Raw genomic sequence first — 17,987 nt, forward strand, 5'->3', positions numbered from 1 at the left:
ATAAAAACAGAATTATGTAAGCTAAAGCTTATTTTTATGTCACTTTATTAAACTCTAATGTGTGTGCCATTAATATAAAAGTGGCATGCCCAAAACAAATGTTTTAAGCATACAATGTAGACTGTTACTACGAATCATTTCCAATACGAATTCCCTTCACTAAAGCAGTCAATATTCTCTCTTCACAACTATCCAATTTACATTCTTATGCTTAATTATTGAAAAAACACTGTGTACATAACTCACTGCACACCGTTTTCTTTATCCACCTCTGACAGGCATTTGACATTTCTGAGAACACTTGGGGATATACATTAACAAATCTCTTTTCATTTCATTAACATCTCAGATGAAATGTTTCCATTATTACAATACTAGGGACAATTTTAATTATTTTGTGTAGTTCATATCATGAATAACATTATGTATGAAACAAGGAATGAGCAGCAACAACAACAACAACAATAAAATGAGACTAAAATATCCTGCCACTTGAATATATTTCATTGGAGTGATGGATTTTGAACACAAAGATAATTTACAAGTTTTTGAATCCAAACGACACACAACCTAATAAAAGTCCAGTAAATTTCTATCTAAATCTCGAATATGACACCATAACACTCCATTTTGGAATCTTAACTTATTTTGTGTGTGCTGTGTGTTATGACTAGGGGCTTAAAGGTTCTCTGTTAGACAGCTAGTATGCATTAGAATTTCAAATAAGCCTCAATTTAATATTTGCCTCTTCAATCAAAATAAAAACGGCAATGCTTGTTATTTGAATAGCACATTCATTGCTGTTCCACACATTATTTGAGATGTTATTACCACTGGCAATACTGAAAAAACAAGGCAATGAAACACTACACTTAATCAGCTGTTGTATAAACAAGATGTGCATGAATGTCATACAGTTATCAGTGGTGAGTAAACAGAGGGTACGTGTGTTTATTTTTTAAATGATTTTTTAATTTTTCTATCCAGAATATGAGTTTTTTAATCCATTCTTGCTACACAATCCATTGTACGCTGCATGGAAGAGAGTATTTACTACCATTACTTATCGTCCCCCTCCTCCCGTTTGTTCCTAGAATTACTACTGGTATGCTTTCACATTTCTCCTAATCTCTCTTAACCTACTCTCATGAACAGATGCATAGAAACAGAGGCAAAAGTATTGTCACACTGTGAAACTCAAATAGTGGTTCTCCAAATTTACTCAATACTGTTTCCTAATAATAACACTACCTTCGCTCCAACAGTTCCCATTTAACTTCCTTAAGCTTCTCTGTTACTCTCTCCTAAGAACCATACCAACTTATTATGATTTTAACACTGCACTCAAAATTCCTTCATACTCCGCTACTAGGTCTACTTCTAAAGATTCCAAACGTGGTTACCCAAACAGGTACACAACGAACTTTTCCAGAATACTCATAACAAATCTAAGTCATCTTTCCTACAACTGCTTTCATATGTCCATACTGTTTAATGTCATTTTATTCTCCTTCTCAACATATGAGAGAGAGACAGAGAAGGAGAGAGAGAGAGAGAGATATCAAAGAAGTTAATTAGTGCAACAAATCTTCCCATTTCATAATTCAGTTGCTGGTTTACCATATAATCAGTTTACAACACCTTTCAAACATAAATATTTTAAGCTAAGATTTGTCTTGCGTATGTTACATCAGATATTCAGCTGGCTGCACTCTAAATACACACATTTTCCACGGCACCCTACCATTTCACCTAATCTATTCTGTGTATTGCTAGATGTCTTTGGAGATTGCTTTTATGTTTCGTCTGATAGCTACAATTAGGACAATGGAACTGTGGATCTTTCCCACATTCTAACTTCAAATGTCGTAACAATGTACCTCTGGAGCAATAACCTTTCAGGCAATTAGGGCATTTAAATTTCTTTCGTTCCTCGCTATTAATACTGACCACTGACACAATTTCGCCAAATTTTTGTGGGCTGGGGGGACACGTCCAGCCTTCGTAGTAGGAACTCCATAATCTTTCACTGTCTGAAACAAAACGTATATATCAGTTGCAGTGAAAGGTAATAATGTTGCAGCAGTTTGTGAAATGTGACATGCTTAAAGACTTATGAAACCCACAAACATGCATAGTAAATACAAGCAACATTCAACAACAACTGAATACTCATATAAATGTTGTACATAAAAGTATCTATTACTGCAAATACACTAAAATGAAAACATTTAAAATGAAAACCGGACTGCTATTTAACACTAGTACACAACTGAAATACGCATCACAGACACATAAAGGTACTTAATACAGACAGTCAGTATGCAAGATTAGAATGAAACTTTTGTTCCACAATACAAAGTGCTGTAATAAAAATATTTCCAATGTACTTTACAACTGTTTGCCAGGATGGTAATCAAATCCACAACTTCGTCTTAGCAAATGAAAAGCAAAAGCTGTAATTTCAAGTACCTAACAAGTACACAGTTTTAATCTGTCAGTTAGCATAGTACTGATGAATAACTATGATGACTGTTTTACTATAACAATTACAGCTGTTTTGTCATTTTAATACACAAGAGCTATCTATCCTGATCATGTTCCAACAGTGGAGAAAACAAACACTGAAGAGCAGTAATATCCAGCTGATAGCCACAGTGAGACTTCGACAGTCAGGCATCATTTTGGAAGTTTTGTGTTGAATATCACATTGCTAAAGTTTCATGATTAAACTAAATAGCACTTGTTCATCAAATAATTAAAACACACACACACACACACACACACACACACACACACACACACACACACACACACACACAGCTGGGATGAAGTAGCTGATTCTATAGCAATACAGTTGCTAATAAACAAAAAATGTATTCAGTTCAAATGTTTTGGATAATTTCGAAGCAGATACCCTCAGCTACATATTTAATATTTTTCACAAAACTTTTACATTAAATGGAAGGAAGAATATTCAAATAGTTGCCTTTAGTGGATGATAATACACTGAGACACAGGATTTTTTTTAAGTACTGATAAAATTGACAAAGATTTATCTACATAAAATGTTGCTGAATACACAAATACTCCACCACAAAAACTGACAGAAATGCTAGTGGTATATGCTGTTCAAAAACATGTAATGAAAAATTTGTGTGTCTATTCATACACATACAAATGTGTATTTAATGTTTTTAAAATCTTCTATAAGGTAAGGCAAAAGAGAAGAATGAGTGGTTTGCAGAATTAAGCCAAGAAGTTGACATGAATAGGTTTTTTGTGCCATTTATGCACAACAGATGCACTTATTTATGATTTATATTTACAGCCTAAGTATTCTAGGGAACAACATAAAAATAGCATTGGTTAACATGCAGCAGAACATTTTAAACCACATTTCCCTATCAAAACAATGGTACAACAGACAGACGTGCCTAGAGAAAATTGCAAATAAACAAACACAATACTAATGGCCTAAAAGTCATTGAAAAATTAGTTCAAAATATCCATACACACATTTACTTTTATTTATGATAGTCTACGAGAAAACAAATGCCCATGGAAAAAGAGGACAAAATGTTTGAAAGAAAGAAAAAGTATTTATGATAATACTTAAAAACTGTGAAAGAAGCAGCAGATACTGGGTAACCAAGTTACTAAACTTGCAACTGAAAAACAAACAAAAATGTATATTTTACCCCACTTAAGTCTCGAATTACCTGAACATCTAACTCAAAATAAGAATATATTGATGAATGTTGCCGACTGCTTTCTCTTGCTGACAGAAAGCTGTTTAAAAGAGTATACTGTTAAATTGAGAAATGTAAAAAAGAATGTACATACATACATAAAATTCAATGGGAGCATCAAGCCAGCATACCAATGTCTCAAGACATTAGTCAGGCCAAAATTGAAAAATTAGACCTTGATTCTTTGAAAGTTTCAATTTTTATATACCATCAATGTTCCAAACACCATGATGCCAAGATAATAGTATTATACTGGTAGACAGCTGGACATATAAAGATATTACAGAAATTCACAAAAAAGAGAGATTTGAGTAAGAGACTAGTGCTTGCGAACAGATACAAATCTTCCAAGGGAAAAAAGAATTGTAATTTGAGATGCTTACTGCATGTATGTTAGGGATGCTGCACTTTATTATGAAATATCATTTACAAATACTGCAATTCATCATAACATAAAAATGGTAATAGTTATAATTATAGGTATAAATATATGACTGCAATATGTGCTTGTACAAATAATTATAGGTATAAACATAAGACTGTCATAAATGCTTGCACAAGTAAAAGAAATACAATGAAGCACAAACACGAAAAAAAATTTAAATGGGTATAAATGTAGGTATAAATACATGACTGCAATATGTGCTATATGAAAGCTACAGCCATCTGGTAACACTTTATGACAGGCTTCCTTTAATCTCAGTCAAAGTGTGTATTCAAGACCAATCACCTACCAATCATACTCCTTCCTTACACCATTCATGAATGGCTTCCTAGCACAAATGTTTGCAGACTGAAAAAATGATGTCATTTCCCTCAGGTGAGTACTAGTTCACTCTTATAATGTCACATGCCATTCTTCCATTGTTGGAAATTTGACACTCACTAAAAGTACAACAACAGTTTTAATGTTGGCAAATGTCTAAATTTCACCCCCATTTTTTTAAGCTCTGACTTTCCAAAGTTGAACTATGCTTTCACATAGCAGGCACTTTGTACATGGACAAATGCACTTAGATTGTTGACAAAACAAATTAACAATTTTTAGATCTGTGTGTATTTCATGTAAAGGTGAAGATAAAGACAAACTCATATGAAAAAAAAGTAAAGCTGTCTGGATGGTTCCTGTAGTGTTTCTTACACATCACCTACCTTCACTGACTGATTTATGTGTAATAACCTGAAATTCTGAATAACTCCTTCTATACATGTGACCTACATTTTCTCCTGCCTGTGCCTACTTTCTATATGACTCAACAAACTGCTTTTATGTTTTGTTTCGTGTGGGCAATATGGGCAATGAAATTGAGGATTTTTCCCACATTCTAACCTTACATGTCTGGCCAAGGATGATTTGTAACGATACACATTGCCACAAGTTGGACAAGGGAATGATGGAGGAAAATCCTGGAATGTAAATAGCTGTAAATTAGCAGGTTGTTGATTTGTTGCGCTATTGAAGTTGTTGCTGAATACAGGTTCTTTATTACTGATGTCATCAGACTGCTGAAATGCTGTATTTCCTGTTGGTTTTGCCAAATTTGAATTCATCCCACTGTATAAATTTGTCTCCAAGTTCTGAAAGTCATTTTCTGTCAAGCACTTTGTAGCAGATTCTGAAGACAATCGAAGGAATGAGTGGGAGGAACGATCTTGCTGAAGCCACTTGCTTGATTCTTTAGCTGAAAAAGAATTCAACCTATTATAATCACATCATAAAAAATACTCTTCTAGTGCAGTTCTTAAACTGTATATACGTAAACTTTTTTAAATCTCAAGTTTGATGCCTGAAATAGATTTCAAACTTAATACTAATCCATGTCAACTGTGCCCTCTGTTGTTTCAAAAGACAACAGCCTCAAGCATAACCAAAATGAAAATAGTGCTGCAGCAGAAGAAATCATATTTGTCCATGTTTGACAAAAAAGTCAACATTCAGCTCTCTGCACTAGGACAACACAGAATCAATTGTTCTTATTACTTTACTTTAGTTTTGTATAATTCAGACAATACTCAGTATTAATAGTAATGGTGTATCATCTTAAGTTTGTCACACAAAATATGTAACCAACTCAGGTATGTTATAGAAAAATTTCACAATTTTTCACAGTAATCACTGGATGGAAATAACTGCAGTTCTGTGCCATTTTTATTAGATAAAAATTCTACAAACTGCCTTGATGCATTTGATAATAAAATGCATATATCACCTAATCACTAACAACAGAATTTGTTGCAGTTAAAGATTTCATGGAAATGTAAATATGAATACTTACATAACTTCAAATCAATACTCTCTCTCCATTTATTCCTGAATTTTCTTAGAATAAAGTGAGTACCTGAAAAATGTAAATCACCTTCCTAGTTTGCACAGTTGTTCCTTAAATATGCCAAGGTGGTCGTCTGTCTCTCTGTATATGTAACACTTAATATATGATAATAAACAAACAGTAAAGATCAGTGAATTGTGCAGCAAAAAAATCATGTGATTAATTAACAACTCCGAGAAATTTTAGGTTGCTTGAATTCTTTCTCAGCAAGTCTGAAAATCTGGTAACAAATTCTGATGGAAAGACGAATTTTTTTTTTTTTTTTTCAGTATCTACTCTCAGTTGAAAACAATCTTGGTTTGGTATGCATTACATTTAGAAGTATCACTGCAATGAGCTACACACAAAAACGTCAGTTTATGTTATGCGCAACCACTCTGCATTGTCTTAAGGATATGTCTTCCAAGGTACTGCAATGTCAGGAATAATAATATTGTATGCAATAGATATATACGCTCCAGGAGGTCTCTATAAACACTTCTGGAATATACATTCCTAGATTAAGAGAATTTGGGGAAAATATTATTAACTTATAATTTACACAACTACAATACAAAGCACAAGCCTAATTGTAGCATGGACCATGCAGCTCTGTTTCCAGGTTACAATGCAAAAGTCTATCATACACAACAGATATAAAGCTACAAAAATTGGTAATCTTCGTAATTTTCAAAGTATACTTAAGTTTACCTTATTAGCCATTGCTTGTTTCGATCATGTGGTTATCTTGCTTTGGAGTTTGTGATGTCTGTTAGTAATAAAAAGGTAATAATACACAGATAATCACCATCATCTGGTATCATTCTACTCATGTTAATCTTAAGCAGACAGTACCAGAAGAGAGGTACTTAATATTATCCTTGTGATAGTAGCACATATTTTTTTCTTCTAAGAAGTGCCCACTAGTTCAAAGTGTATTTGCTTTTCAAGTATGAATAAAGTATTTCAGAGTATATTAGTGTTAGTTAACTGTTAATACAGCTTTCAAAATAAGTTAGTAATAACTACTTTTCATTGTTAGCATACATTAGGATTTGTTCCACAGGTCCAGACACCCATCTTTCGTGACTGGATTTATCAAGGACATTTCAAGTGGGATTTGCATAACCTGAATAGTTGTACAGCATCTATTTCATTTCTTTTGAACATGAAGCAGTTGAACACTGCATTAGCAGATGTACATTTAAAGCTTTCCCTCGTTAATAGAACATGCAAAGTTCAGTAGCAACCATACTTCGCATTTTTTTTTTTCATTTATTCACTGATTGTTTTTCACATATCCAATCAAGAAGAAGAACCATTTGGAAAAGTGGAATGAGTTCAGCTGTTCAAATTTAAATCTGTACACCCAACCAGTTATCCAAAACTACATCATTACACTGTATTAAAGACATGGCCGTACACTACTACCATGGTTTACAATGTTGAAGGTTAGCTGGAAAGTATCTACTTTGGAAATGCTGTTTCTGCCTCAGTGTTGTTTAACAACTGCTATTTATCTCCCACTACTAGCTTAAGCACTACACTATCATATTCTACATGTGTAACAAAAAGGCATTTTACACTGAATATTGCTACTCATCATACAGTTAATAGGAGGTTTCAATTCTCGGATCTATGAGACGATAATCGGGTAATTTGTAGGAGGGTTGGTAGCTAAAATATATTTTTCTTTTGAATTTGTAGGTGTTATGCACTTAAACTTATGTGCACTTGAAAAGTGTCATAACTGACCAATTGTGTGATATAACTGTTTCTTTCAAATAAAGTAACAGCTTATGCAGGAAAATGGTTTCATTCAATAACTTCATGATGACTGTGGATCCGAGTGCAAACTAAGCTGCTGATGTGTACAGCACCAAGCATACAGCACAGATGTATTCTTTATATAGAAGAATTGTAACTTCAAATTGCACATGTAATTTTATTTATATTACTGTTTTCTCAGTAAGCTCACATCCATGACTTGGAGATGTTCCTCTTTATCATGATTAATAGTACCATATTTCAATGTAATGTATGTGCTGTTAAAGAATAAAGGAAGTTGTACACTCTGCGACGTCTTTATAAAAGTAGATTCATGAAGTTACAACTGGAAGGCATAAAATTAGTAGTTCAACTATACATTCTATAGGACTTACCAGATATACACTGTTTTAGTCACAGATACAAGTACCTACCCACAGCCCATATTAGTAACCAATAAATGTTTTTTTAAGATAGGCAAATCACAATAAACCAGATACAGATAGTGATGCAATGAATTAAATGCATAAAATGAAGTTAACATTTTATTTGCCTTCTAAATTAAGCAAGCCTTTATTAGTAACAGAAAAGATCTAACCTGGCACACTAGCTGTGGCATAATACACCATGCTCAGCTGTTTAACAGGCCAATTAATATGTGTTTACAAACTAAACCTTCCGTAATTTGTATCTCATGTCCTATGTTGTTCGTTCTTACTTACTAAGATCAGAAGTAGTTACTTCATATCTTACAGTACAATATTTACAGAGCAAAAACATGGACCCAACAATAAATGTATGGAAGCAGTTTATGCTAAAAACAGGTAAAACCTTAGAACCTTCCCGAAAAGTAAGATTCTCTAAAGTAAGTTGTTCCAATACAGCTCCAAGGGGCAAGGGTGCAGGGGAGTGCCCTTCAGTTCGCTCGCGGGCAAGTTCAGCTAGTAATGGCTACCTGGTAAGTAGCCTTACTGCATGCACTCTGTGCATGTGCGCTTCACTCAGCAACTACTGTCCGTGCACATGAGGCCAGAGTAGCATGGAGCATACACTACCATCTGGCTGAATAGCTGTTAGCACTAATCACCGCAGACTGGGAGCCCCAGCTGCCTGCAGACAGGCACTTCACTTTGAACAGTCTACGCTAAAGTATGTAGCAGAAATAAATGATCAGAGTCTGTCCTGGATATTATTCTGCTGAGTTCATGGGAAACAATGTGGGTTTTTTTCTTTTTTTACATAGAAACAATAATAAGGAAAATTCTGCTCTGTGTTTATTAGGCAATTAAATTATCTGACCAACAAGAGGAAAATACTAAGACAAAGGAAAGCAAAAATAGGAATTACATAATACATGTATTGGTCAGCTTGCTGCTGTCCATACAGCTACAAAAACACCACATGGTAAACAATAAAAATAGTTATTGTAAGAATAAATGACTTCACTGTATGCTAACAGTACAAGTACGTATAGCCGTGATAACACACACACACTCTCTCTCTCTCTCTCTCTCTCTCTCTCTCTCTCTCTCTCTCTCTCTGTGTGTGTGTGTGTGTGTGTGTGTGTGTGTGTGTGTGTGTGTGTGTGTGTGTGTGTGTGTGTTGGGGCAAGGCGGGTGTGGGGGGGGGGGGGGGGGGCGGTCGGCGGCAAAGAAACAGGGGCAGCAAAATGACAAGCAAAAGCAGATCTCAAAATCATATGCATGGAGTGTAAATAAGCAACATTATTTGCCTGTTAATACACATATTAAATTCAATCAACATCACACCTCTAAAAGTTACAAAAATTTTCAAGCACCTAAGTCATCTGTTAGCATTTTATTACAAACAACCAAAAGTGATGAAGGGTAACTTTTGACATCACTAGAAAATGCAATATAGACATTGGGAACAGAAAATTTATACATGATAACCCCCTTTTATTTTGCTAAATTTCAGTTCACAAGTTACAATCATCACTAATACCAAATCAACAGGCAACAGATGTATCTGCTGTGTGCTAAATGACAACAAAATAAAGGATCTTGTATGAACATACAGAACATCAAAATTGAGGAAGATAGTTTCAAGTTATAGAATGTAAAAACAACAATAATATGTTAGGCACATCATTTGAAATAGCTATGTCTAGGCACTCTCATCAAATGTTATAGCTTAGAGACTAGTGAGAAATTTTGACACAGCATACAACTACTTTCCGAAGCTCACATAAATATCAAACAGTAATGAAAAGCAATTGCCATAACTTCTGAAGTATGTATAGTTGCGTCTGGAATTTTCAACAAGCTGATTTATTAGTTTACAACAAGGTCAAAAAATTACTAATAAGTGTAACGTTGTGAAAATAAAGCTTAATAAATAATTAAATCAAAGAATTAGATGAAGTATACATAAGAGACAGGGGACTATCGATATTTTACATTTTACACACAAAATAAAATATCTGATTCATGACAATATAATCTTCACATTCAATTACAATATTACTACGGAAACAATGATCTCAAACCTTCTCTGTAATATTTGTTCACACACCATTTCAATCTCAAACCTTCTCTGTAATATTTGTTCACACACCATTTCAATAACATCCAATCTTTTGAAACACGAACAGCAGCAAATAATTATGTTCCTTTTGATTTTGCAGACAAAAAATTCATGACAGAAATATTCTCATATTGTTGCTAGGATGAATTCTTTTTTACAAATATATTAACAATGTCAAAAGCATGTCTAGCGGCAATCTTCTGGTGCTAAGAAATTTCCATCAGCATTTCGTGCTGGTACAGGAATGCGATGTACCAGTTTAATATGACTCACCAGAGTGTCATTACGATTTGTCTTTTTTGGACAAAAGGGACACTGAAACTGAGGTTCCTTGCCACATTCTAGCCTTATATGCCGAAGTAAATTTGTTCGCCATTTGTACAGTTTTCCACAACGCGTGCATGGAAATGGATCAGGTTGGGATGGCAACAGGGAACTTACAGGTTGGAAATCTTTCTTAAGTGTGAGTGTTGTTGAATAACCTGATAATAATTCTGCTTCTCTCCCATGAGGATGTTGATGAAACTGCTTGGTCGGAGGTGGATATGTTGACCACTGCCAGTCCTTATCATCTGCAACACCACAAAATGAAATGGTGTTATACATTTCACTAACTGAAGGAACTGGGAAACGAGGGACAAATTTATAAATGAATATGTGTCGGCATTCATGATATGACACTCCAAAACTTCATAAAAATTATCTTACAGTCTTTACCATCATTGCAGAAGAAATAAATTAGGGTCACAATATGTATAGTGTAAAACCCACTTCCTTTTATTGTGTTGTTATTCTGTTATCCATACTGCAGTTGGTATTGGCTCAGCCAACATCATGGAGGCACTAATTTTGTGATTTATGTAGTCTTATAGACTAGTTTTTTAGTCAACAATACTTCATTCAGACCTTAAAAAGTGGTCATTTTAGGTTTTTATTTAACAATACAACAAAATATCTGAAGTGCACAAAAAGTTACATAAATTTAGTTCTTTTCTTGTATGACATAGGTGATGATACACTAATCAACCTGCAAAAACAAAAACCAATCCAATATTCATTATAACGACAAACACACCACAGAGAAATATATCATTTACCTTCCATTAATGAGAAAAACACTCACAACATCACACCACAGAAAAGAAGCCTATATTTTGCACAATAGTAAGTTTTATGCTCTCTCTCTCTCTCTCTCTCTCTCTCTCTCTCTCTCTCGGTATCATCCTTATTGTGTATATGCATATATGTGTATAGCATTCCAAGAACCCTTTCAAATCTATGAAATATTTATTCATGAAACAAACTAATAAAATGGGAAATTTACAATTACTTTTCAGCAACTTTTCTGCTGCATATGACAGAAATTCAAATACAAGTACAATAGCATCACTATATAATAATATTATTGAAAACAGATTAATTCAGCAAAAAAAAGTAATCAATTTGCTACAGGCAACACATACGTATAAATAAAAGCTCTGTGTCTTAGCTTTACAGCTGCAGTCTCTTCCTACGCAAGACTGTGAAAGACAAGTCAGCCTATTCATAAGCACAGATAAACAAAAACACCATAAACTCATAAAGACTGAAATAGTATGAGCAAAATAGCAGAGATGACATCAGTATAATGATAGAAGGATCATAAAGGAAATAAACAAGAGATCAATGGATAAGAGTGTTATTTAAAACAAACGGTTAAGAAGAAAACTACTCTTAAAACATATAACAACAGAAATAGCAATATGAAGACAAGGTAAAAGAATTATTAGAGAGATAAGGTCCTTTGAGGTCAGCAGCTTGAGCAAACAGTGTCTACATTTTTGCCTTTTCTGTGACATGTTTTGAAATGTTATATCATTAGTGAGTTATTTCTGTAGAAGGTGTGTTATTTACAAAGATTCATACACTTATGGATACCGTATTTATAGCATTTGTACTGACAACTATGTGAAGAGGACAGACTGCTACTGACCACATAGATGTGGTATTGAGCGGCACACAGGCACACTGAACAAAAACTGCTAGATAATAATAGCTATCAAACTAAGTCATTCATCAGATATAGACAAAACACATACACATACACATACACATACACATACACATACACATTCACACATGCATAACTCATACATGAAAGATAGTAAGTTTTCATTCTCTTCTGCTATTCGGTGAGTGATCCCCTTTGGCCACATGAGTGTGAAAACTTGGGAATGACAAACTTCACTTGCTCACAAATATGCCGGGAAAGTGATTCTAATGGCTAAAAAAAAATGAGTGCCGTCAAACGGGGTGACTTCGGACACCGGGGCAAATTCGGACAATATGGCTTATTTGCTCTTTGCCACTGCATAGAAACAAAGAGTTATTTTAACGTCCGTGCGCCAGATATTTTAAGCACAAGATTGCATTTATCGCTTTCCACAACTTTTATTTTGCATCAGTTGTTTCCCTAGGTGAATAATTGATGAACAGTCTCAGTGTTAAAAATCCATGCATTATCGTAAAGTGGAAACTTTCTATTGTTGCGCTGAGCGGGAAGATATTGTAACCGTAATTATCGACGTGCTCAGTAGCTAACAGTATTGAGACAATTTCTGCACAAGTTTGTCGAGTTTCTTGTGCACGGTTATAAAATAATGATGGTTTTTGTAAAACTGTGTACTGTGTGAATTGATTTCGGACAATGTCAAAAACGTATAAGAGCAGGAGAGGTGCTACAGTACAGTGTAATTATGACCTGAAACTTTTAGATAAAGCTGTGATATTCAGAGTGGTAAATTATCATACAGAAAAGCACGTGATTTGAATGGTATACCTAAACCAACCCTACAAAATAAAGTGGAGGAAGCACATCCGAAAAAAATGGGAGGACAGCCAGTACTAAATAAAGAAGAAGAAGAAATGTTGAAGCAAAGTATCTTGAGGGCTGCACATTGGGGATTTCCCTTCACTAAACTGGATATTAGATATTTAGTTAAAGGCTACCTTGATAAATCTGGCCAAAAAGAGAAGAAATTTTGTAATAATTTGCCAGGAGAAGAATGGGTGCATTTATTCCTCAAATGACAGTAAGAAGATCTTTCCATTCACTTAAGTGAAAATATTAAACAAGCTCGTGCAGAAGTGAACAAAGAAACTGTTAAGATTTGTTTCTCCAATATCAAGGCAAAGCTGGAAAATCTCCCACCTAGCAACATGACCGACTATGGTGAAACCAACATGTCAGATGATCCAGGCAAGCAGCAGATAATTACAAAACAAGGGAGTAAGCATTCTGAAAAAATGATGGACTCATCAAAATCTAGTGTCTCAATAATGATAGCACCTAGTGCTGATGGTAAACGGCTTCCTCTGTACATCCTTTACAAATCAGACCATTTGTGGGACACATGGGAAGAAGGTGGACCACAAGGAACCTGTTTCAGTGAACAAAAGTGGATGGTTTGACCTGCCAGTATTTGAAGACTTGTTCTTTACAATCACTTTGCCCTATTTGAAGAGGCAAAACGGGCCAACAGTCATGATTGGAGACAACTTATCCAGTCATGTGTCTTTACGTGTTATTGAAGAGTGTGAGCGGAATAATATTTCATTCATTCTACTTCAGCCCCAATAGTACGCACCTCCTCCAACCGCTCAATGTAAGCTTCTTCAGGCCAATGAAAGCAGCTTGGCGAGCTGTATTAACTGATTGGAAAAAACACACTTGTGGGACCATTTCCAAGGATGCCTTCACATCTTTTCTGAAGCAGACACTGACTAAGATTTCAGCAAACTCCAAGGAAAACATAAAGGGTGAATTTCACGCCCTTTTGATCTAGATCATGTCTTATGAAAATTGCCTGATAATGAGGAGAGCCAGCATAGCAATGCAGACGCATGGTCTTCCACTTTTGAAGAAATGCTCCAAGAAATTCGTTATCTTCCAAATAAGCTCGGTAGCTCCCGCCGCCACTGCCGCAAACTAGACATTCAAACTGGAAAATCAATCACTGGCCGAGATTTTCAAGGAAACGAAAACAGTGGTGAAACAAGTGACAGTGCTTCTAGCAGTAGTGAAAGTGAAAATGACACATCATCCAACAAAGTTTTACTGCTGAAAGAAGAGGCTTTTCTTCTTGCAGAGTACAAATATAAATGTGGAAACAAGGCAGTATGTTGGAGTGGCCACAAATGTTGGTGCTAGGGAAGTAAGTGTGAAATTCTTGCACCCACACGAGAACAGTAAAAACATATTTGTGTTTCCTAATGTCTCCGATGAAGACACAACATAAAAATTACAAATTTCGAGAATACTTCCCACACCAGTTGTGAAAAGAGGAATGTTCATTTTTTGAGAAGATGCACTTTAGACTCAAAGACAATCATTTATTTAAAGTGTTTGCAACTTAATTTAGAATGATGAATGAGAAAATTATTTTGACCTTTTAGTTAAATTACTTTGATTGCTTCTGTCTGTTTCTAATATTTCAGTTAAGAGCTGCAAAAATTTTTTATTTAAAGTCTTGCAAAATAAAAACTTATCTGTAATATATAAAATTCATTACATCATTCCATATCACTTATTCGTAACAAAGGGCTACCTTAAAATGTTTAAAATGTCACCAAAATCAAATAAAAAGCATGTAGAATTTAAAAAAAAAAAGGCAGTAACTGTCCAAATTCACCCTCTATATATTGTAACTTCGGACAGAGATTTAAAAATCACGTGTCCGAAATCATCCCAATCCATGGGGTGACTTCGGACACTTATTTACGGTAACTGCCTCAGATAAATACACCTACACATACACGTTCTGGTTTTGGGATATTTTATTCATTACACATATACCCTACCACTTCCATAACAATCAATTTAATCTAACAAAAGTTACAATCAAAATAATGACAAAACCGTCCGAAATCTCCCCATTTGATGGTAGTACATATTGTTTATACAACAAATCCACCTCCCACAATATGGCTGGTAGCTCTACTAATTAAAGGGACCAAACTAGGAGGTCATCAGTACCTCTCTCCTGGAACAGGCCAGTCACCAAAAAGTCAACAAAACAAAGTCAGCAGGTAAGTAAATCTGCTTAAAGGAAGTCCCTCTAAAAAGAAATCACCTTCACAGGAGATCTGGTATCCAAGTAGAGAACAAATTAGCATATTTCATCAAAATATAAGAGGTATTAGAAACAAAGTTAGTAAACTGCTGATAGATGTTGACTCTGACATGGGTATTGGTATATCGGAGCACCACTTAAATTATTTGACAATTCAGAGACTTCCTTTACTTGGATACAGATAAGCTGGCTGTTTTTCAAGAAGGTTTTTGTGGAATCAGGGAGTGGCCATGCACGTAAAAAACAGTATTCCATTTGAGTCCGTAGACATATCACGGCACTGCACTGAACAGATATTTGAACGTCGTGCAGGGGCACTTAATTTTAGTGAAACTAAACTTGTAGTAGTTGTTTACGGGTCTCCTAATGCTGACTTCAGAGCATTTCTGCTCAAGCTAGAGAGGGTTCTTGGTTCACTTTATAGGAAGTACCAAAAGTTAGTTACATGTGGTGACTTTAATATTAATTCTGTATATGACTGTGCAAGAAAAAGGATGTTGTTAGATCTTTTAAAATCATGTGTTCTGATGCAGACTGTGTTTTTTCCAACCAAGGGACAGGGGAACAGAAGCATAGCCACAGGCAATATTTTTATTCATTCTTCATTACTAGATGGGCATTCTGTTAGTAAGAGGGTGAATGTGGCCTTTCAGATCATGATGCACAAATTTTAACATTAAAAGGTTTTTGTACTAAAAAAAAAAAGTCACATATAATTACAAACTATATAGGAAAGCTAATCCAATGGCAACAGAGAGTTTTTTAAACCTTGTTAAGGAACACGATTTGCAAGATGTTTATAGTGGTCACAACATAGGTGACAAATATAAAGCTTTCCTTAACACATTTCTCATGCTCTTTGAGAGTTGCATTCCATTAGAATGTTCTAAACATGGTACTAGCAGTAAAAGGCAACCTGGGTGGCTGACTAGTGGGACAAGGATATAACATAGAACAAAGCGGGAATTACATCAAAATGTTAGAAGTAATCACAATCAAGCTACAGTAGCCCATTACAAACAGTATTGTAAGGTGCTTAAAAATGTTATTAGGAAGGCAAAGAATATGTTGTGCAGTAATAGAACTAATTCACATGATAAAATTAAAACCATTGTGAAGGAAGTGTCTGGTAAGCAGCATAAGGTCAACGATATAAAGTCAGTTCATAGTAGTAAAAATATATATCTGTTATTGGTAAGTCACACATATGACAGTATTTAAATAACAGTCATTTTCTGAGCATTGCTGGTGAATTAAATAATAACTTAGTTTCTACAGGGTATCATATAACTCCATTGGAAAATGCCTTTCCAAGATTGGTGTCTGAAATACTCCTCAGTGATACAGACATGGGCAAGATTGAGTCAATAATTAAATCACTGAAGACAAAAGACTCTCATGGATATGATGGAGTGCCTAGCAGAATATTAAAGTACTGTGCTGCACATGTTAGCCCTGTACTTAGCCATATTTGTAATTTTTCCTTTAAGAATGGTCAGTTTCCTAAATGATTGAAGTGCTCAGTAGTAAAGCCACTTTATAAATTGGGAGAAAGGGATATGTAGACAATTTTAGACCTATTTCTAAGCCATCAGTGTTTGCTAAAGTTATTGAAAAGGCTGTGTATGTAAGGATAATTGCTCATTTTATATCACATAATTTGCTATCAAATGTACAGTTTGGTTTTAGAGGTGGTTTAACAACTGAAAATGCTATATTCTTTTTTCTCTGTGAGGTACTGAATATATTAAACGAAAGGTTTCGAATGCTAGGCATATTTTTTTGCTTTAACTGAGGCATTTGGTTGTGTTGATCACAAAATACTGCTCCAGAAGTTGGACCATTATGGAATATGGGGAGCAGCTCACAACTGGTTCACCTCTTTAACAACAGACAGCAAAAGGTCATTATTCACAGTGTTGAGAATGGCACTGATGTGGGGTCTGAAGGGGTATGGTCAAATGTAGGGTGCCCCAGGGATCAGTGCTGGGGTCACTCCTGTTCCTTTTTATTTATGTAAATGATATGCCTTCTAGTATTAAAGGTAATCCTAAAATACTTCTGCTTGCTGATGACACCAGCTTGGTAGTAAAGGATGTTGTGTGCAACAATGGCTCAGTTTCAAACAGTGCAGTTAATGACAGAAGTTCATGGCTTGTAGAAAATAAAGTAATGCTAAATCACAGTAAGACTCAGTTTTTACAGTTTCTAACACACAGGTCAATAATGCCTGACATTTTAATTTTACAAAATGGGCATATGATTAGTGAAACGGAACAGTTCAAATTTCTAGGTATTCAGATAGATAGTAAACTGCCGTGGAAAGCTCATGTTCAGGATCTTGTTCAAGATCTTAATGCTGCCATTCTTACTATTCAAACAGTATCTGAAGTAAGTGATCATTTGATACGAAAATTAGTCTACTTATTTTCATTCACTATTGTCTCATGGTATTATATTTTGGGGTAATTCTTTCCATTCTCAAAGGATATTTTTGGCTT

General features: G+C 34.8%; 1 protein-coding gene across 2 annotated transcripts in view; it reads right to left on the minus strand.

The window, feature by feature from the left end:
• Positions 1-2,039: 2,039 nt before the first annotated feature.
• LOC126176971 (uncharacterized) overlaps positions 2,040-17,987 on the minus strand; it is a 46,189-nt gene continuing 30,241 nt past the window's right edge. For both annotated transcript variants that reach the window (XM_049924189.1, XM_049924188.1), the window contains exons 2-3: positions 10,858-10,947; positions 2,040-5,434 (exon numbers count right to left, since the gene is read on the minus strand). In XM_049924189.1, coding sequence (XP_049780146.1) covers positions 4,968-5,434; positions 10,858-10,947 — 557 coding nt within the window. In that variant the 3' untranslated portion in view covers positions 2,040-4,967. The remainder of the gene's footprint in view (positions 5,435-10,857; positions 10,948-17,987) is intronic.

The sequence above is a fragment of the Schistocerca cancellata genome, chromosome 3 (genome assembly GCF_023864275.1).
Source record: "Schistocerca cancellata isolate TAMUIC-IGC-003103 chromosome 3, iqSchCanc2.1, whole genome shotgun sequence".
NCBI classification, from domain to species: Eukaryota; Metazoa; Arthropoda; class Insecta; order Orthoptera; family Acrididae; genus Schistocerca; species Schistocerca cancellata.